The sequence below is a fragment of the Lacerta agilis genome, chromosome 2 (assembly GCF_009819535.1).
Source record: "Lacerta agilis isolate rLacAgi1 chromosome 2, rLacAgi1.pri, whole genome shotgun sequence".
Taxonomy (NCBI): Eukaryota; Metazoa; Chordata; class Lepidosauria; order Squamata; family Lacertidae; genus Lacerta; species Lacerta agilis.
The window spans coordinates 25,265,821-25,288,207 of NC_046313.1; the positions used below are offsets into that span (position 1 = coordinate 25,265,821).

Below are 22,387 nucleotides of genomic sequence, written 5' to 3' on the forward strand. Positions count from 1 at the left end.
GGTTCTCAGAAGACCTAATCTTTCCTTCCTCAACTGCAATCCCAATGAGAAGTCTCATACATAGATACACAAGGCTTAGGGGGGGAAGTGTTCATGGGCCCCGGGTTGTGCTTCTCATCAGGATCGTGGCCTATAATTAAACAAGGAAAGATGGGAGCTGCATGGCACACAGCTGGCCAATTTTCACTTTGGGCTCTTCGTTTTGTGACGTTTCTAGGCTGAGGTTTGGATTTTCCAGGTCTGTGTCTGAGCATCCCCCTGCCCCCTTTGTCCTGGCACCTTCCCCGGGAAAACCCATGTTTTACCGCCGAATTGGAGCAAACAGCAGCTGGGTTTTCCATGGGTTGATCCGATTCAGTGGTAAAGCACGGGTTTTCCTGGAGAAAGCGCCAGAGCCTAAAAACAATACCCCCACCCCACTTGGGCACGGCCAGGAAAGCCCAGATCTGTGTGTAGAAAATGCAGAACAAATGTAAGTGTAGGAGTATAGCAGACCTTGAGGAAGTTGAGTGGGATTGGCTTTTCTTGATCACCTGACTCTCAAGGTCAGGAAGGCCCTGTTTGTTGCTGGTTCTCCAAAGGCCTGCCCATATTATTTGGCCTCCCCATCCCGTTCCTCTCCAAACTCACGAAAGAATATATGAGAAAACAAGAAGTCGGCAACAAAAATTAGGAAAAAAACAAAACTGATTTAATTTGTCAGAGAACTCTGGGCTAAAAAAAAAAAAGCCAGTCCTAAAAAGGACACACTTCCTCCCCCCGACCCCCACTTAAATAACACTTGGATTAAAACACAGCAGTCGCACACGGCTCTCCTCCTGAGTTCTTCCTGCCATTCACTCACAGCCAGATTTAAAATAAAAATAAAAAAATCACACCGCATTATCTATATAGAGAACAACTCACCCAAATACACACATATGACAGCAAGGCGCAGAACATCATTCTCAGTAAGGCTGGCCAGGAATCATGACTCAGTGCGAGGCTCTTCATGACTAGCCTTGGCTTCAGTGAGCATAAATTCATATTTCTGAGCACAAAGTGGTAGGGCGGCAGATTCTAAAAGCTGGATATGATCCCTCTCCTGCCATTGTAGAGAGTGCTTAAGATAAAAGGGAGGCCCCATCTACAAAAGGCACTGAGTAGACCCACTCTCGGAAAGCAGAGGCCAGGTAAAAAGGCATTGCCGGGAGTGTGTCGCTTTCTGCATGTCCACTTCTCCAAACCCTTCTCCCAACCAGGCCCGCACAACAGCAGCGTCCACCTCACCTGCTTGTATCTGAGAGACAAAAAAGCACCTCTTTCCCGCTCTCCAAAGTGAGAACAAGGAAGAGGAGATAGAAGGTGGTGGTGCCTCAGGGTGCTAAGAATACCAAGATAAAGGTCAGGCCATAGCCCAACACAACTGGCACAGAGCAGTGCGCGGGGAGCATGTGAGTGCTGGCACCTTAAAAGACTAAGGCTGAGATCCTGGTACTGCTTACCTGGGAGTAAGCCCCACTGAGCTCAGAGGGACTTGGTTTTTTTTATGTGATGAGGTTTGTACTGTAACTGTTTTACCGCAGCACAAAGCTCTCATGGGTCAAAGCCCACCTTTGTCAAAGGCAAGATATACATACAGGGAGAAGGCAAGGGGATTACAGAGTTGTTATTAACGGAGACAGATTGCCTAACAGTGCAAGAGAAAAAGGGGGGCGTCACTTTATAATGCGCATGGCGCAAAAGCCAAGAGAATTTTAGGCAGGAGATTCAGAGTAGGTGCGGCCCATTCTCAGCAGATGAGGAGTGAAGTATGAATAAAACTAAAGAGAGGAAATTACTTTTCTGTGAGGAGCTCTGCAGCCCAAGACTTTCACAGCTTTGTCCTTTGAAACTCCTGTGGAAATACGGCAATTTTGGGCGTGGAACACCCCACCCCATTCTCCTGCACTGGTAGGCCCACTGGCTTCACTTTATAATTCCATCTCCCCTCCTTCTCTCCTTTCTGTGGGGATGAACTTACGTATCTGCCATGTAACTGAGGTTATCACCTTGCAAATCTCACTCAAGAGGTCCAAATGAGCTTGTGCTGGGGGGCAGAACTGGGAGGGGAACCCTTCTGATGTTGCATCTACTGACAGGGAACAGCAAATGTCATGGATCTCCTACAACTCTCACTCTGTGTGGAAACTAGGAAGTACCCTATCTGTCTCCTTTAGCTTTCCCCATCAGTTGGCACCTCCTGTATGTTCAATGGGTGGCACCAGGAACTCACAAATACCACCAAAACACAGTCGTCACAGACATCTGAGATGCTGCCTGCAAAATAAGGCAGAACTGCAACCCCCCTCATGCACCTTGGCACCCAGAGTTAAGCACCAAGCATTAAAAAGTCCTTATGCGCCTTCATTTTGTGTTGCCCTGAGGGGTGGAGAGGCAGCAGATCAGGAACAATCAGGATTCTGGGACAGGCATGATATCTGTTGCACTCCAGGGTTGGTCCAAAAGCAGGAGGGCTATGAGAGAGCGGTTACCACAGTTCTTTCTACACTTGACAAAGTTTTTCTCCGCGGAAGGACCAGCATCTACACGGCCTCCATTGAAGAGGAATCAAAACAGCAGCACCCTTCTCAGTTCTGAAGCACTCCCTTGTGGGATTTGGCAACAGGGTGCAAGGTAGGGGCAACTCAATCATCCACCAGGAGGCCAAGTTGTGGCCTAGACAAGATCCTCTCAGTATTAGGAAAGGCGGATTTGTACAGCATAAAAACAGGTAGCATTGCAGAAGAATGTGAGACACTCACAGCAAAGTCAACGTGGTCCATGAATGGTGTGGCATGTTAAAAAAATAATAATAAAAGGAAAGAGGGTCCCGAAATGCTGGCTAGTGTACTGCAGAGGTGGCACTAAGAAGAACTTGATTGAAGGCTCCAAGCAAAATAGAAGTCCTGCTGTCCAGAATTTTAAAAAAACAAACAAACCCACAGGGGTATCCCAGTACGGCGACCCAGATTTTCTATAGCAGAGGTCAAGCAGAGCACTTGGAGTTATGTGTAACAAGAAGAAACTGCATTGTCTCCACCGCCAGAATGAAATCTCAATGGCTAACTGAGGCCTAGCCTCATTAGATGCTCCTTCGCAAAGGCAGGTTTTGCAAGGCATCCTCGAGGAACAGGACCTTCTGAAATCAAGACTTTGGCTTCTACCACCTGCTCTTGCTGTAAGGAGATGAAGCCTGAAGCAAAAGAAGAGATTAAATACATTAGTTTTCTTACAGCAGGAATGGTCTTTTAAGTATAGCTAACTAAAGCCAACCGAGATGGGGTGGGGGCAGGAAACGAACCCTTCTAAGTTTGCAACTGGCCCTAGATTGGGTTGCACTCCTCTGAAGGAACAGCTTTGCAGTTCACACTCCACACTTACTGGAGCGTGGTTCAGGTGTTGGAGTTTGCAAAGGGTGCTTTTTAACAGCTTCAGTTGGTTCAACAGCCGCAATCCTATCTGGAGAGAACGGACCTTGCCTCGGTTACCACCTATGTATTAGCGACATCCAGGCTTCTAAAAGCCACTTAGAAACTTCAAATGGTTACACTCTTTACAGTGTGTTTCTGGGACCAAATTAAAGTGTTGCAAATGACCTTTAAAGCGTTGGAACAGTTTGGGACCAGGTTACTTAAAGGAACATCTGCATTCATTATCAACCTGTCCCTGCCTTTCCCACCTACAAAGACAATTAGGTTATGGTGCTCAGTTCCACATCATATATTTACTAGTATTTTATGCTGTTTAAAACGTCTTTTTTAAAAACCTTATTAGGAATTTGTGTGTGTGTGTGTGTGTGTGTACATTTTTGAAAACTGCTTTGAGAAGCAGTTTGCTTGAAAAGTGGTGTACTGTATAACAATGAGTGCTTTTTTCCTTTAAAAGTGTTTAGGGGTACTCTCATTTTGACTCAAGAAAATCACCATTTGATAACATTATTCCTGCTTATAAAACCCAATTAAAAAAAAAGAAACAGGGAAGAAAACCACCATTTTATAGTTCAAAATCAGGAAAAATAAATACAGTAAATGGACAAAAGTACAAAGATCCACAAAATGTTTATGAGTATGCGTACCCCTGCGTTCCCCCAGAAAAAAACCCACTGGTAATAATAATTAAAAAATTAGCAATCAACATAAATGAGATTTGCAGGGTATTCCAAAATCCAAAGTGAGGACCAAACCACAGCTTGTATTTTCTCCAGGTTTTGTGGTTGCACAAGTCGTGCATTACTCTGCAAGCCACATAATATGAACAAACAGCAACATACAGTTCAGCTGCAGTCACATGGGTGTATTATGAACTGCAGAGGTTGTATCAAGGCAAACCGGGCTAGAAGCCATGTATAGATCAGTTCAGAGGGGCAGAAAGATAGGGATTCACTATATATCTGTAGTTGGGACTGGAACAGAATTCCAGTCGCAGCTGCATTAGCCAACTACACACCTGCCCGCTCTTTCCATCTTTCTGTGCCACTCCCTGCTTATTCTGTGAAATGTAGGCATCCTCAGCACGCAGTGTAGAATTGGCACTGCCCATCACTTGGCTGTTGGCTGTGGCACGAGGGAGGATGACGTCATAGGGGCCCTCAGACTGGAAGCAAAACAACAACAACAACAAAAAGAGTAAGAATTGAGCAGTGTGGTCAGGAAGGCAACCAGGAGCTGCAGCATGTTCCAAGAAACAGAGAGCCAACCAACATTCTGCACATGTCATCTATAGGAATACATATTTGACCTTCAATGAAGAAGGCTTGAACTGTTCCATTTTCAAATCACTAAAACATTTGTCTGAGCTGGCAAACAAATCATGGGACCTTCAAATAAACTATCGTTTCCAGTTTTGTCTGAAGCAGGAAACAATGATTAACAACTCTGGAATAAGACAGGATATTAAAAACAACTTTAAACCATGGTTTTGTGTCTGGCTTGTTTGAAACTGTTAATGCTAACCACTGTTTCCCCCGGTTTGGATGAAACAGGAAACTATAGTTATTGGAAGACTTCCAGGTTTGTTTCCCAGCTCCTGCAAAGGGTACTACCAAGGGCTGTGTCTGCAAGCTCAGATATAATAAAGTGAACGCTTTCTTTGACCAAGTCAGGTGACAAAATAGTAAGATGAACTGTCTTCCCCAGCCTCAATCCTTTCCCCTACCATACATATAATGTCTGTAGGGTGATACAGGCCAAATAAACTCCTTTGGTTTTGGTTTAAAAAAACAACAACACATGTTCCTGTCAAGCCTACTTCTCCCAGGAAGCAAATGAGGTGGTAAACCTGATTCTTATTGTACCTTCTCAGACTCCAAATGAGGACTCGCATAACTGAACACTTATCCATGAAATAAAATGCTCTGAAAACATTTTTTTTGAAACTAGTTGCTGAGGCAAAGGGACCTAGGCTTGCCATCTGAATAAAGCGCAGATCAGAAGCAGTTTCACCCCATATATCCTGCAGCATCAGGCCAGAAAGAGGGCTGCACTCAAAGACCTGTGAGTGTTAAGTTTACATCCAAAGAATGCAAACACACAGAGCGAAGCTGTTTATCCTGGCCCCTTATCTAGAGATAACTACACAGAATATCTGGATTTGACATTTATGAGAGGTTTCACCTCTCTCTGTCAGGTGCCAACTTCTCCTGCTGAACTGCTTAAGAGGATATTGTGTTTTGCTTTGTTAAAAAGAAGCCCAACATTCTGGCAGCTAAGCTATAGTCAAGAAAGATAAGAAACACCAGCAGAGCTGCACACTCACTTACAGGCCCCTTGTGCATGAGAGCCATCTCTGTGGGCTGGTACACACTCGTCAACAGCTGCCCGTTGTATCCGCTGTATGGGGACACAGGTTTTTTGGCTGAAAAGAAGAGAAATCACAAGAAAAGTAACATTAAAAGGCACACAGGCTTGGGAGATCTTCAGCGACAAAGATGGTTTTCAGACAGCGCAGGCTGAGCAGAAGCAGAGAAGATTTTTGCTCAAATAACGAATTTAAGAGGCAGAATAGTGGTTCACCCCGGGTAGCTCGGTTGATTAGAGCAGGGGTCAGCAACCTTTTTCAGCCGTGGCCCAGTCCACCGTCCCTCAGACCATAATGTCAAGATTGTAAATTCAATCCCCATATGGGACAGTTGCATCATCTTGCATTGCAGGGGGCTGGGCTAGCTGATCCGAGGGCCTTCTGGTGGTTCCCTCACTGCGAGAAATGAGGTTACAGAGAACCAGGCAGAGGGCCTTCTCGGTGGTGGCACCCACCCTGTGGAATGCCCTCCCATCAGATGTCAAGGAAATAAACAACTATCTGACTTTTAGAAGACATCTGAAGGCAGCCCTGTTTAGGAAATTTTTAATGCTTGATGTTTTATCGTGTTTTTAATATTATGTTGGGAGCCTGGGGAAGCCCAGCCAGATGGGTGGGGTAGAAAAAAATAAATTATTAATTTATTATTATTATTATTATTATTATTATTATTATTATTATCCTCAGGGGTCCCTTCCAACTCTACAGCTCTATGATCCTATGATCCATGCTTCTGTTTGTGCCACTTTTTATAGGCACAAGTCCGTGACTTCCAGACACGGGTGCTAGCTGGTCTTTTTTTCTTTTTCTTTTTGGTCCTACCAGTTTCCCCAGGAAAATTCACCATTTACTGCTGAATCAGAATAAAATGTCAATCGGGTTTTCCATGGATTGATGTTTGTTCCGATTCAGCGGCAAACAGTGGGCTTCCCTGGGGAAAGCAGCGGGACAAGAAAAAAAAATACGCCTGGAATTCACAAAGACCTGTGCTTAGAAAGTGCGGCACGAATGGAAGCATGGAAAAGCCCATACTCCACAATCTAGTGTTGAGCAAAGATCTGAAGCAGATCACTGAGATCATAGCGGTTCCCCCACAGGACAGAAGCATGACTCATGTCAACGCAAGTTCAGTGTTATGGGCACAACTCTATTGAACTCCCTCTCACTAGAAGTTCGAGAGGCACTGCCCATGCTGAGTTTCAGACACCTGGAGACCTTTGCATTTGTACTCATTTTGACAGAATCACCGTGTGTGTGTGTGCGTGCGCGCGCGCACACACATACACACAGGGGGGAGGGGGAGAGAGAGAGAGAGAGAGGGAGAGAGAGAGAGACTTCAGTCAGACGTACAAATTAGCCCCGAGAGCAAAACTGTTAAGATTTCATCTCCGTAATATACAATGCTTCATTTCATATGCCACTATGCGTTTGCAAAAGCCTTCACCTCTGTGCACCAGACAGCTTTGCAAAGAAGTGATTGCTATATTTCTTCCATGCTGTTGGAAGCAAAGCAGGAAGCACTAACTAATCAATGTTCCCAAGTGCAACAACCATCAGAAGCCTGCTGGGGCATTCTGTGACTTAAGCCAGCCATAAAACAAAGCCTTGTTTGTGGGTAACTACAGGCAGAGTAGGTTTTAATGAGCACACTGTGCTCAGGAGACCTTCCCTAAATAAGAGAGTCCTCTCTAGGGTTTAAGAGGCAAAGCGTGCTGTAATAAAATCCTGTCAGCCATGTAGTCATATGTGTGTATATTTTAGCCTATTGGTTTTTCCAGCAAAGAATTGTGGAGCGGCTGAGATTTTTGACTGTGTGTGAAATGGCAACTATCTTGGTTACTATTGCCATCAAACATACATGGGACTTCCATAGCCAATTCAGGTTCTTTGCCCCTATCATAACGTTGTTGTTGTTGTTGTTGTTTAGATTTACATACTGCCCTTAGCTTTGCTGTCTCCTTCTATAGAAGAGCAACAAAATGAAAGGTCTTAACTTTGGCTTCCTTCAGCAGTGTAGTATATATCTATTTCCCCAAAGACTGAAAGATAAATTTTATATTAAAAAATGGGGGGGGGGACAATTTTGGAGTTGCTACAATGTCTGAAATGTGGAGAATCAAGTTCAGCTAGATACAGAAAAAGCAAGATTCCTTTTCTTTTCAATGCAGAAATATTCAGAAGTTCTAAACAAAGGAGGAATACATAGCGAAATGGATCCCTGAAGAGATAATGTAATGAAATTCAAAGACATGGTGAATAGGTGTAAAACAGCAGGAAGTAGAAGAAGTGAGTCACAGAACAATGCTATGAGTTCTTCAATGCATATCATGCAGATGAGGGTAGTTCTGCATGTTGGGGCTTTTCTTGGTAATGCTTCTTATAAAGCCTGGAGAGAGAACAGACAACAGCTTGTTCCAAATTGGGCTCTTCGGTGACACATACAGGTTTTTTTCCTCTGCTTGAAACTGGGGGAGGCTAAACTGGCAACAGGTTTCAGGAAGACACTTTCTTTGGGATTAAGGTGCAGTCTTGGGTGGGAGGCTGGCAGCCAAGAACAGATGTTAGAGAGTATATTTAAGTGACATTTTCAGCCCAGGGAGCAATGCAGGAAATGCTTCCTTCTGACCCGGGCAAAGCAGCTTCTCATTTATTTGTGGCACATATATCCCACACTTCATTTAGAAAGCTCATAATGGCTCACTTGGGGATCCTTGATGAGCTGCAACAGCATCACGTGCGCATGAATCATTTTCTAAACCCACTGGCAAAGAGTCAGTGCCACAGTAGTAGATTCTTTAAAATAGGGCACGCTCCAGTATAGGCTTCCTCAACCTCGGCCCTCCAGATGTTTTGAGACTACAACCCCCAGCATCCCTGACCACTGGTCCTGCTAGCTAGGGATCATGGGAGTTGTAGGCCAAAAACACCTGGAGGGTCGAGGTTGAGGAAGCCTGATCTAGTAAGTGGAGAGGGAGAAGTCAAGGTAATCCAATCATCAAAACAATTTCATTACAGAAATACTCATCTGGGTCTATCATGTCACACAGATGGAATTGTGGCCTGTTGAGCAACTACTAGGGAAAAGGAATCCAGCAATGTATTTTTACAAGACGGGATTCCTCTCATTTAATTTAAGTTTCCAAACTCCTGAAACTAAAATTTAGGGGAAAGAGACACAAATCTTGTATATGCAGGTGTCAGATGATGCATACTGCCAGCTTTGGAAAAATCAGAAGAAGCGGGATTTAGGGTGTTCTCCCTAAATTTCAAATTATCATCACCTGAACTTGGCCCATGATGAAAGTAAAGCCAATGCCATCCTGGGATCCTTTGAAGGAAAGTCGGGATAGAAATTTAATAAATGAATTTCACACTGTCATGTTCTAAGCCAAACAATATATTTATAGCCCAATCCTATGACGCTCTTTGAAGTTGTGTGAAACAGCTTAGAGGTTTTATGTACAATCAAGAGGTATACAAAATCTTGTTAAATAAATAAATAAAAAGTCTCATATAAAAGGTTATAAATTTTCAGCCGTACATCTTCTCTGCAAGGTGGGTTTCCGAGTCTCACAATCCAAAACGATTTAGCAAAGCTAAATACTTTGCAAAGTAACCAGGATCTGAGCTGTGATTTGACCTAGCCGCTCTTGATTCTGTATGGCTTATTAAACGAAAGTGAAAGTGACCGGAACAGAGGAAAAGTCAGGAAATTGAATTACTAAATCAGAGGAGAGGAGAGGGAAGCGAGGGCAGGGATCAGCCATAAGGCCATGTCTCCTCGACCGGAGCACAGAAAAGATGTCAGGTCTTTCTATGCCGGTGCTAGCCAATGTGTTTGGGGTTTTTTTGCCACAAGTGAACAAATGAGTGCTCTTGTGAGCACTACTTTACACATGCAGTTCTTGCATGCCTTGGTGTTGTTTTTTTCCTTCCAAGTCTATTGAGCCAGGAGAACATGTTGCAACACAGAATGAGACAGGCAACCAATAGGGTAAGTAAGGCTGACTCTGCACCACAAGTCTGGCCCTGGTTCCTTCTGCTCTTCTCCAGGTATGCCAAAGATGCCTGCTTGCGGCACTGCCCACTTGCACTGTATTGTACTCTAAAGGCAAGGCAAACCCAAGCATTTTTTAAAGCAATACAGTCGTACCTTGGAAGTTGAACAGAATCCGTTCCGGAAGTCCATTCGACTTCCAAAACGTTCAAAAACCAAATTACAGCTTCTAATTGGCTGCAGGAAGCTCCCGCAGCCAATCAGAAGCCGTGGAAGCCCCGTCGGACGTTCGGGTTCCAAAAATAGTTCACAAACCGGAACAGTCACTTCCAGGTTTGCAACGTTCGGGAGCCAAAACGTTCAGGAACTAAGCTGTTCGAAAACCAAGATACGTCAGTATTTTAAAATAAGCTTTGTGGTATTCATGCCTATAGAAGTTTCTGCAAACCAACCCCATGCCCATTGCCAAATGCCTCTCCACAACCTGTATGCTGAGGCCTACCTGAAGAAGGTTCATCCATTGAGAAGGCCTTGTTCTCCACAAACATGCTCTGGGATTTCTGTTCCTTGAGGATGGTTTCATATCCCACTCCCCGGGTGGGGTAGACATCTTCCTCGTAGATTTGCTCCGGTCCCGGCCGGATCACTTGGGAAATCTCCGGGATGACGTAGAAGAAAATAAAGACGCAGGCATTGGAGACGAGAGCAATGGCCAACGTGGGGTCGTCCCAGGCTTGGCCTCCTTCCTGCTGGTTGCCGTAAATGTACATCACAATCCACACGACCCAGATGGCCATAGAGAGGGAGGTGGTGAGGAGGAGAAAGACGGCGTGCTTCCTCCAGTGCTTGTAACGTCCACACAAGACGGGCCACGAGGCAACGAAGGCAAGCACTTGCAGGAACATGACGTAGATCAGGGCCATGACAAAGTCTTCATTCTTCACCCGGCAGGGGTCCTTGGGCGAATCGTTGCTCCTCACCACAGTGATGATGAGCCACTCGGTGTTGATAATGACCTCCACCAAGACGAGGAGCAGGGCCATGCCAAAGGTGACCCAACCCCGGGGCCCGTGGTTCCGCCGGGCGAGGAAATTGAGGCTGAGGGAATGCGCCGCCAGGCAAGAAAAGCACACGGCGAAGAGGACTCCGAAGAGGAAGCGCCGCGAGGCGCACGTCGAAAAATCTTGCTTTACGATGAAGGCAAAAGTCAAGCAGAAAAGCCCAAAGGTGCCAAACAACAGGAAGGCTTGCGTCCCTATCAAGCTTTTCTTCCGGTAGTCCTGGACAAACGGAACGCTGGCCACAAGGACAACGGTGAGGACAAAGGTGGTCACAACACCGAAGGCGGCTACCGCCTCCAGCACGACGCCCCAGGCTGACGACAGGTCGCACAGGTTGTAATAGATGGATTGCAAGTCCTTGCCGCACCCTGCCGGCGGCGATGGAGTCGCTTCCGCCAAGCATACTTTGGTGGTAAGTCCCAGGAGCCAAAGGTATGGCAGCAGCGCCTTGGGTACACCCATCGTTTTGGAGCGATGGCACATATTCTTTGGCACTTTAGGAAAGAACTGAAAAACGGGAGGGAAAAGACAAGGTGAGCGTATCCAAAAGAAAGTGTATTGTTATCAGAACTGGGCAATTTTGTAGTATCGATGGTGGTGCTTGGTTATATAACAGAACCAGTAATGGTCTATACCAGGCATGGCCAAACTTGGCCCGCCAGATGTTTTGGGACTGCAATTCCCATCATCCCTAGCTAACAGGACCAGTGGTCAGAGATGATGGGAATTGTAGTCCCAAAACATCTGGAGGGCCAAGTTTGGCCATGCCTGGTCTATACCAGCGTTTCCCAAACTTCAGTCTCCAGGTGTTTTTGGACTACAACTCCCATCATCCATATATATATATATATATATATATATATATATATATATATATAGCAGGTTACATATATACAAGCAAAGTCTACCCCCCACCCCACCTAAGGGCTTTTCACCATTAATTTGAAGTATATTTTGGCCTCTTTCAGAGGGACAGGACCAGAGCTGTCAACCTTCCTTTTTCTTGCATTGGGAAACGGCCATAGCTGCCAACTTTCCCTTTATTTGCAATGGGAAACGGCGCTGGAATAAGGGAATTTCCCGCAAAAAAAGGAAAAGTTGACAGCTGTGGACAGGACTTGTATCCCTGCCTATTTGTTCTGGTCTTTGATTTTGGTTTTTTATTTGAACTGTTGCTGTTATTTTGCTTGTATTGTTTTTAATTGGTTTTAATATTAAGTCGCTTGTCAGAAAAATGATTAAAGCCGCCAAACTTGGGTGACCACTAGCACATCTTGCAGAAGTGTGTTCTATTAAATCTTGCAGAAGTGTGTTCTATTAAATCTGCACCATGCCTGCCTTCAATCTCCAAACGTTCAGCTTCCTCGGATGGCCCCAAGTACTAGTATGGGAGAGCAAAGCTTCCTCCATTCCCTTCCTCCACACTGAGGCAGGCCTGTGCCTCAGGGCCAAACAACACATTATGCAGGAGTTTCGAGATTAGATCTTCTGCCATTTTAATCTGTACTTTGGGGGGGGGGAGACTCCAAATGGGAGCAGCGGAGCATGGATTGGGGGCAGGCAGTGAGTGTTTAAACCCTTCCCTCTGCCAGTGTTCTCTTCCAGATCTGATCATTTCCCCTCAAGTTGCTGTTATAGCCCTGTTGGCGGGGGAAATGTTCGAGCCTCCCCACTCCTGAAGGGCTAATAGCTTTAGTTTCGGATAGGGAGCGAGCCGTGTTGGAAACTCAAGATATATAAGCTAGGTGCCAAATGGCTCCTTAAACCAATATTACAGTCGCCAAAACAAAATGGTTATTTTGGGACCAGACAGCTCCAAAGTCTTGTTTTTCAAGTGATGGACTAACTGCGATTGATTCTCTGTTAAACATCTGGCTGGTTCAGATGACAACCTCGAGCAAGGGTGAGAACTTTGAGAACTTAAAGAAGAAAAGTCACTTGATCCAGGGACAGTCCACATATATACTGGCCTATTCCTACAGGACGGAGCATGAGTGTGTGAAAACAGTCAAGATCCAAGGATCCCCAGGCGTACACCTCCAGATGGTGGATGTCAGGCACCATCCTGGCGCCCAGGCAGCTTCACTTGGTCACAAGTGCCTGATAGCCACGTGAAAAATGAGCCTGGCACCTGGCTTATTTCAAGCACTGGGAGCAAGGAGCACTCCACATAATATATAGCCTGCCCTTGAGAAAGGGGGAGAGCCACTGCCAATCTGGGTAAAGTACGGGGCTTAGACAGGCCACTGCCCTGGCTTGGCATAATGCAGCCCCTAAGGTTCTTATCCCATCCTATCACAAAGGGAGCCAGTGTGGTGTAGTGGTTAAGAGTGGTAGACTTGTAATCTGGTGAACCGGGTTCGCGTCTCCGCTCCTCCCCATGCAGCTGCTGGTTGACCTTGGGCTAGTCACACTTCTTTGAAGTCTCTCAGCCCCACTCACCTCACAGAGTGTTTGTTGTGGGGGAGGAAGGGAAAGGAGAATGTTAGCCGCTTTGAGACTCCTTCGGGTAGTGATAAAGAGGGATATCAAATCCAAACTCTTCTTCTTCTTCTTCTTCTTCTTCTTCTTCTTAGACTACCAGAGTGGTGAGCGGCAATCCATTGAACCCTACCCTCTTGAGACTTATTCCTCACTCCAAGCTTAGAGGCAAAAATACGCTAACTCACCGCGCCACCAAACCACCAGCAGCCAGCCATCTCAGGCTTTACCTAGAGCAGGCATAGGCAGCCTTTGGCCCTCCAGATGTTTTGGCCTACAACTCCCATGATCCCTAGCTAACAGGACCAGTGGTCAGGGATGGTGGGAATTGTAGTCCAAAACATCTGGAGGGCCGAAGGTTGCCTATGCCTGACCTAGAGGCAGCTCCCTTCAGCATCCTGTTGGGATGATTTCAGAGGAGACATCCTGCCCCATGTACTCTCAACCCTGACCTCCCTGGAGGCAGGCTAACAGTTAAGTTAGCAATTCCATTCCCAACGTCTATACCTTGATTTCTCTTGCAGCAGCAACAACAAAAAAGACCTCAAAGTGTTCACAAAATAAATATAAAATAAAGATTTGCCTAAGCAAGGGAGGAGTCTTGCTCCCTTGTCCTCCTCCTCCATATTGGCAAACTGCTGAAGGCTGGAGAGGAGAGGGGCCAGAGAGAAGCTAGGTCCGGCAGGCCAATGAAAAATGGCTGAATCCCACCCAAAGGGGCAGAGTGGCTGGCTTTTGAGGGATTAGACTTCAATGAAACAGAGGTGGACTTTTAGATTTATTAATTTTTTTTTTAAGAAATCACTGGGGCAGGGGAGGAAGAACACATCCTCACCTCGGATGTCATTTCTAAAAACAGCTGTAACTGCAGCATAAAAGGAGGGGGGGAAACAAAATAAGGAGGGGAAAAAATAAAATAATTAGCTGCCCCACTGCAAAGCATATTCCCAGACCAGCTATGATCCCCCTGAGAAAGAATCGGCCCGGCAAACTGTTGGCCTCCCCTTGGCTGCCACTCAACACTTCTTGGTTCCCAGGCTTAGAGGATTCCAGATGACTTCCGAAAGAAGAGAACTCTCTCACATGCCTTCCAAATCCGCTTGTTGTGGGGCTTGGATCATGGGGTAGCCCCAGCTTCTGGGGATTGGGGTTTTATGCTACAGCATGTGAGAGCTAGCGCTGCTCCAGCTTTCTCTCTCCTACTCAGACAGCCGCTTCTTGTACTAGCTGAGGACGCTGGGGCCCATTCAGTTTGGGTTACCTTTAGGAGTACAGGCACGAGGCTAGTTAACAGTCCATACATTAGCGTGAATGCTGCACGTTCTCTGCTTTGCAAAAGCACGTTTTCCCGTCTCAAGGTAAAGTGCAAAGAAGCAGGAAGGTCTCTTATCATTTCAGTTTCTTCTCTGAACTTATAACTATTATAAAGTTTGAGACCGAATGATGCAATGTTCAAAGGAACTAAATGCATCAGACAGCTTTTAGCAGGGACTGTTCAGGGACCTGTTTTGCTGGCTTGGGTAAGAATAAGGCCTGTCTTGTCATAGTTTCAGCACCAAGCAAAGGTGTCCCCCACCCCCCCCCCGGGGCATTTGGGCAGCTCCAGAAACTAGCAGGACGTGGGTGGTGTTGTGTGTTAAACCACAGAGCCTAGGGCTTGCCGATCAGAAGGTTGGCAGTTCGAATCCCCACGACAGGGTGAGCTCCCGTTGCTCAGTCCCAGCTCCTGCCCACCTAGCAGTTCGAAAGCACGTCGAAGTGCAAGTAGATACCGGTAAATTGATACCGCTCCGGCGGCAAGGTAAATGGTGTTTCCGTGCACTGCTCTGGTTCGCCAGAAGCGGCTTTGTCATGCTGGCCACATGACCCGGAAGCTGTACACCGGCTCCCTCGGCCAGTAATGTGAGATGAGCGCCGCAACCCCAGAGTCATCTGCGACTGGACCTAATGGTCAGGGGTCCCTTTACCTTTACCTAGAAACAACCTACTTGTATTCTGATTATGCCTCTAATAGGCTTGTTTTTATTTTTATATTTTTATTCTGGTTGCGAATCACTTTGGGACTTTTCATAGCAGGCAGCAATATATAAAACTAATCATCATAGTAAACAACCTATATCCTGATCGGCCCTAAGAACCAACTTGCACTGTATAGATCGTCACCTATGTGGCTTTAATTGGCTCCATGTAATATATTATTAACCTGGAGCTCTGGATGAAATCCTGAGAAAGTAATTTTTTACGACTGCAGTTCTATCGATGGCTCAGAAAACATATGGATACAGCTCAAAAAATCAGAAAGAGGTAGGAATGCTCGGAACAATGATGGAGCAACAGGACATCGTCTATGTAATGCCCATGGCTCAACTGATGTTCAGAAATAGCTAGAGCTGTGCCCTCCGTGTTGTAGACTCCAAATCCCATCATCCCCTCAATCAGCAGGGCCAATGGTTAGGGATAATGGGAATTGTAGTTCACAAAATCTAGAAGACACCATGCTGGCTACTACTACCACCGGTATGTCCAAGCAGAGCTCCTGTACCTTTAAACCACTACAGGACAGGCAAAAATGAAACAGCCACACATATTTCCATCACTGCATCTCCATGCCAAGGGACGGCAAACCTGATTGATTTCTGCCTGCAAAAGGGGTGCAACCATCTTTTTCTGGCAGTGTTCCTAATAAAATGGAAAGCGTTAGGACAACTCTTATCTGAGCTGAACACCTAGGGGTTTGGGGCATGAATGTTCTTGTTTCAGAGGAGACCATTGATCTGGGAGGGCTAGACACACAGAATATTTTCTCAGCTCTGCAAGTCTGCAATTCTATGAAAACCAGAGCACTTATGTGATTTCCTCCCCAGCTTACATAAATCAGCACTGCATAATTCAGCATTTTCTAGTCGCCAAACTTGGATAGTTTTTATGGTGTGGAATATTAGACTTGCTGCTTAAAAGATTATTTATCATCCCACTAGTGTTAAAAGAGTTTTGTCTGGTGGCTTATCTGTGGACAGAGAGAAATTCAAGAATTCCCTCTTGTCTGGAGGTGCAAGACTAGCTTGAGAGGCTAACTCACTAGCAGAAGTTTGCTGGTGGTTCCGTTCGCCACAATCCACGCCTCTCATTTCAGCACATCTACTCCAAATAAACTTCTTCCCTGCCCTAGCAGCTGGACAGGGCTTTGTTTTAGTTAAGGTGGTTTCCATCTCAATAATCGCACAGTTAGACTGCTTAATCATTAAGCCACAAAACTTGCAATGCATTTGTGTGAACGCATTCGCTTTCTTTGAAAATAAATTGCAAACTTTTTTGGGGGGGGGGGTTGACAGGAAAACAACAAACCCGCCCCATTAAAGATCAGGTATCACATACGTATATGTTATTTTCAAATGCACCATTCTATATAGCCCATTTATTTCATTGTTTGCATTGGGGGGGGGGACGACACCGCGTTCCAGAATTGTGGATGATCGCTGTGTGGCTATGGGATCCATTGTTTCCTGCCTAGCGCATAACTTTGTAGACAGAACAATAGCTCCACTTCACTCTGGAAGCCACTGATTTGTGGTGAGGCTTTAATTCTACTCTGCCAATCATTTCAGGAGACAGGCAGGTTGATTGCATCTCACACCTCTAGAGGTGGTTTAAAAAAAAAAAAAAACCCACTCCTTTCAGCAGAGCCACAAAGTCCCCTATAGCTTACAGGCTATCCATGCGATAGTCAGGATGGATGATGATGAGCTTAAGAAACACTTGTGTGCGGTGCTACCTCTTACGACTGGGGAGGCTCAAATCCACACACCCCCAGCTATGAATCTCACAGGGTGGGCCTTGGGTCAGTCACTCTCTCTCAGCCTACCCTACCTCACAGGGTTCTTGGGAGGATGCAGCAGAAGGGGCAGGAATACTATGCATGCTGCCTCGAGCTCGTTGTGGGGGGAAAGTCGGAATATTAATGCAACAAATAAAAGCACATTTTTCTAAGTTCTTCTAAGCATGCGTAGAAAGCTGCAGTCTGCATATGGAAACCGAGGTACACACCACCAGCTTGCTGTTACAGCCTGGAAATTTCAATGAAAATGTGCAGGTATTCCTGCTGTTATTTTTTTTCCCCTGCAGCCACGGCATGCATGCCCAGTAGTCACTCAGTCCAGACGGTTGGGCACTGTCAAATCCCAGCCGCCTGCTCTGCGTACTCGAAGCATTACGGCAGTATTCTGCTCTGCAAGTCTGCATCTCGCAAAAGGCAGGGGGGGGGTTGTTCGTTATCTTGCTGAACGAATGCGGCAATTATAGTTCTGAGTTTCTCACCACCACTCCTTGCCTCAGGGTTTCCTCGCTGAAACTGCTTCCCTAAGCACCTGGATCTCTACGGAACATCTACGGCACATGCTGTTTCCCTGCGCACCTAAGAGGAAGAAGAGACTGTGTCCCAAAGCCTGGTCTGAGCGCATGCATGCGTTTGGAAGGTGTGTGCGTGGGAGGCTGCATGCATTGCGCCTTGAGTGCCAGGATGGAAGAAACCATCATTTAGTGAGGACTTGCCTAGCTGCTGCTGCCACCACCATCGAACATTTTGCCCTGCTCCCACGCTTGCTCATGAACAGTATTTGACCAACATTAACCCATGCAAGCTCCTGGTGTAGGCGCCCCAGTGGGAGTTATTATGGAGAAGAGCAACGTGGGGTTGGCGGTTGTTCTGTTAACATCCCTTCTGGCTCACCAGAACTCCCTACCCCTGAACTATATGGTCATTTAAGTGGCTTGACTTTCATCCTCGCTTTCCCTACAGTTCAAATCCCAAACTGGCAAGAAAACGGTGCTTACACCACGTTGAAACTGGGCACTTCCTTATAGTGGCAGCAGCGACGTCTTGAGATCCGATTTGGTTTGCTTAAAACGGGTCGTCGCTGCCTAGGGGTGGCTTCAAGGGTGACCACGCAGAAGGTCCCAGGTTCAATCCCTGGCATCTCCAGTGAAAAGGATCTCGGGAAGGAGGAACAGGAAACACCCTTTGCACGAGAGCCGGTGCCAAACAGGAAAAAAACAACGTACTGAGCTAGATAGGCAAATGGTCTGATTTTTAGTAACAGCAGCTTCACACGCTATCAACATTTTTCAGGCACAACCAAGAAATAACATGTTGCAACAACAACAACAACAACAACAACCATGTAGAGACACTGCTCAAGGGGATAGGAAAAAGAAGAAGAAGAAGAGGAGGAGGAGGAGGAGGAGGAGGAGGAGGAGGAGTTTGGATTTGATATCCCACTTTTCACTACCCAAAGGAGTCTCAAAGCAGCTAACATTCTCCTTTCCCTTCCTCCCCCACAACAAACACTCTGTGAGGTAAGTGGGGCTGAGAGACTTCAGAGAAGTGTGACTAGCCCAAGGTCACGCAGCAGCTGCATGTGGAGGAGGAGACGCAAACCCGGTTCCCCAGATTACGAGTCTACCACTCTTAACCACTACACCACACTGGCCAATCACGTGCCAATGTGAAACCACAGTGCTGACACAGCCGTGGATGCCTGATTTTCATCTTCCAAAGCAACTACTCTATTCCAAACTTAAAAATGGAAAGCGTAAAGCTGGGGGTCAACAAAAGAGGTTTAAAGACTCTCTCAAAGCAAATCTTAAAAAAATGTAGTAGAAACACAGACAACTGGGAGACAGTGGCCTGCGAGCGCTCCAATTGGAGAACAGCCTTTACCAAAAGTGTCATGGGCTTTGAAGATGCTCAAACTCAGGACGAAAGGGAGAACTGTGCTAAGAGGAAGGCATGCTTGGCAAACCCTCACCATGATCAACTCCTGCCCACAAACCTAGGTCCCCACTGTGGAAGGGTGTGTGGATCCAGAACTGGCCTCCACAGTCACTTATGGACTGTTAAAACCGTGTTTATGAAAGACAGTCTTACTCGGCTACAAGTGATCGCAGAAGAAGAAGAAGAAGAAGAAGAAGAAGAAGAAGAAGAAGAAGAAGAAGAAGAAGAAGAGTGCTGACGTTTCTGTTTGTTTCCATGCCACCTCAGGAGCACAGAGCAAGCCAACCACTTTTGTTAAACACTTCAGGGTCTTTTAAACTTCTCCACTCATGTCCCTTCTTGCACAACAGAGGCTTGGGTGGGTGATCTCTTTCACTGCACTAAATAAGGATCTTGCATAACACAGCATCGGGACTGTTGTGCTTCCCATTCCCAAAGAGCAAAACCCCCAGTGCCATCGTGGGCACCTCTTTGTCAGAGCAAAACAAAACAATCCACGCAACTTGCCATGTCCACCCCCCCCCCACCTAGTTTAACTTCAGAGGCCCAGGCTGTCCCGTCCCCGTATGATTCACTCCTTCTCCAGGAAGCAAGCCACATTTATCAAGGTAGCTGGAAGCTGTTACCGGATCTGTCTCAAGAGGCTGGTTCCAGCTAAGAGCCTGGTGTGGGCAGAGGGCAGGAGAAAAGGCAAGGGAGAAGGAAGCAAGGAGAGACTACGGTATCTATTTTGGAGAGCAAGAGAGAGGAATGGTTTAGAAAGTCAGGAGTTGGTGTAGCATATCCTATTGGATCTCACCCTTCTCACCGGGGTTCAGAATCCCCCAAGGACTTCATGGGAGAGGGTAACCACTGGGAGTAAGCACCGCTGAATCCAGTGGGCCCCATTCCCCAGTCGGTGCACCTAGGATTGGCTTTTTCGTATTGCAGGCAAGAAAAAATGGGGAGTTACTGAAGGTCATACAGTATAGCAAAATCAGCAAGCGTGGGGCAGCAGTGGGAGTGGAAAGGTTCATATTCCACTCCAAATCGCAGAGCTATGCTCTCACAGATGGGACGGCCTGTCACCTGCCTGAAAGTGGGGGTTGGCAATGTGGCCTAGTGGGCACACATGAATCTACAGACCTTCTGTGGCAGCCTCAGGGTCCCTGCCTCTCCCCGCTGCTGAAATTAGGCTTGGGAGAGGCATTCTATCCTAGCCAAGTGAACGCGTGAGACACTCACAATTGTTTTTTCGGTTTGCAAAAGTGCCCACTAGCCCGCAAAGGTTGGCAACCCCTACCACTCTGTGGTGTCATCCATTGGGAAGTATAACTTTGGTGTTGGGGTTGTTGTTCTTTTAAATTAGTTCCGAGTTGGAAGCTTGGCAAGGCCTTTTCACATACCGGTACTCCAGTGCTTGGAAAATTAGGTGACCCCTGGGCCTGGAGTCCAAAACTCCAAATCCACTTAAACAGGACCAGACAGAAGCTACGAAGTTCTGTCTTTCTGCTTTACAACTCACTATCCCAGGCCCAAAATCTGCATCTTAGTACTGTCCCTTTAGTATCGTAGGACTCCTTTCCTTTTCCCAAACGGAGCTCACCTGGTTTCCGAAGCCAACCCACACCACTCCCATTCCCACATTACCAGGGCAACATATGAGAGAAACAACATTTATCTGCTGTCACATTGGCATCATGCCCTTCCTCCAGGGCACTTGGGGTGGCGCACGTGAATTTATTCCACATTATCCTCCCAATAACCCCAAGTTCCCACTAGCAAGCTTTGAGACTGAGCAGAGATTTGATTCCTGGTCTTCTGGGGGCCGATTTCCTTACTACCCCACCCTCCACTATAACTCACAACCCGCTATAGTTTAGTTTCCCCTAGATCCTATTGGAGGGTTAAGACACAACCTAGCACGCGCCGATTGCATTTTACAAACCTTTTGTCCTGTGTGTTTCTGTGTATAAACAGAACTACCACACCAGTGGTTAAACAGAGGCCAATTCACATTTTGCCAGCCCAGATTCTCAAAACCCTTTGACTTGTTGCCTTGCTGACATTAACCTTTTTGGGGGGGGAGGGGGGCTATTTCCTCTCTTGTTTAAACAGGCTTTCCTCATCTCCATTTTTCGAAGCTTCAAACCTCCCCCACCCAGTAGCAAATAGATTTTTTAAAAAAAGAAATGCCTAAATCTGAGAATCAAAACTCAAATGCAAACCATGGCGGCAGTATTATTCTTTGGGGGAAGCATCTGTATCAAATTCAAACACTACAGCTGCGTAAGCTATTTCTAACGTATATAGTTTAAAGGGTTAACCTAGGAGTTTCCCCCAACGCACAAGCTAGAGAAGAGGGGAGATTGAGAACAGGGGGTGTTGTTGTTAAGATTTGCTCCCTCCCTTCCATTCAGCCAAGGAAGGGGGAACACCTTTGACGCACACAAATATTCTGGAGTCAACTGGGTCAGCAAGGGGGGGGGGGAGGCTCCAAACTTTTAGAGACCCGTGCGGGGGAGTGTGAGGGAGATAGATCAACTCTCCAGTGGGCGACTTCCACAAAAGATCCGCACCCCACGCGTCCCCAGAGCGAGAGAAAAGAGCCCGGGCGCTCTTACCTGCCTCTCCCCACCACCGCGGAGGACAAAGCCAAGCGGCGCCAAGCCGGGCGCCCGGGACTCCGAGGTGGTTACGGTCCGGCCACCACCACCTGGTGCCTTTCACAATCCGGATCCGAAAGTTGAGGCTCTGGGAGGTAGGCAGGCAGGCGGCGCAGGGGGCGTGCCGTGGCAAGAGCAGCCGCGCTGGGCGCGGGTGGGCGCGGAGAGGCTCTTTCTTCTTCCCTCGCTCGGCGCTCCCTCGCTTTCGGCTCCGGGAAGCTACCAGCTTGACATCACGGTGACATCAGCCCCATTCAAGGCTCTTTATCGGGCCTTCGCCCAGCCCTGTGCAACCAGATTGCAGGCTAATCAATCACCTTCCCCGCCCACCGGCCCCGAAATCTTTGTGTCTCGAGTAGACGCGCCGGAGCGAAAGTGCCGCCGCGCCCGCCTCCTCCTCCTCCGCCGGCTCATCCTCGAGTCGGTTCTCTGGCGCTGCGATTCCAGACCTGGTTTTGTGGCCGACACTCCCCCTTTTTCTCCTCCACGCCTCTTCCCTCTTTCTTCATTGTATTCAGGCGCTCAGGTACGACAAATCCCGCATGACTGGTGAAGCTTAAATCTTTCGTGTGTGCGCGTTTGTTTCGAAGCTGCGTGTAACAGCGAGTTGGTGGCC

The 22,387-nt window shown here is 46.9% G+C and overlaps 1 protein-coding gene across 2 annotated transcripts; it reads right to left on the bottom strand.

The window, feature by feature from the left end:
- Nucleotides 1-1,308: 1,308 nt before the first annotated feature.
- On the bottom strand, nucleotides 1,309-22,172 carry GPRC5C (G protein-coupled receptor class C group 5 member C). 2 transcript variants are annotated; one of them, XM_033138963.1, is made up of 5 exons: nucleotides 21,730-22,170; nucleotides 10,317-11,382; nucleotides 5,780-5,874; nucleotides 4,468-4,614; nucleotides 1,309-3,214 (listed from the first exon to the last, which is right to left on the bottom strand). In XM_033138963.1, exons 2-5 carry the CDS (start codon nucleotides 11,356-11,358, stop codon nucleotides 3,182-3,184), a joined length of 1,317 nt encoding a protein of 438 aa, XP_032994854.1. In that variant the 5' UTR covers nucleotides 11,359-11,382; nucleotides 21,730-22,170; the 3' UTR covers nucleotides 1,309-3,181. The 2 variants fall into 2 exon arrangements, with proteins under 2 accessions (XP_032994854.1, XP_032994855.1); XM_033138964.1 differs by lacking the exon at nucleotides 1,309-3,214 and having other exon boundaries at nucleotides 4,522-4,614; nucleotides 5,776-5,874; nucleotides 21,730-22,172.
- Between the last annotated feature and the right edge of the window lie 215 nt (nucleotides 22,173-22,387).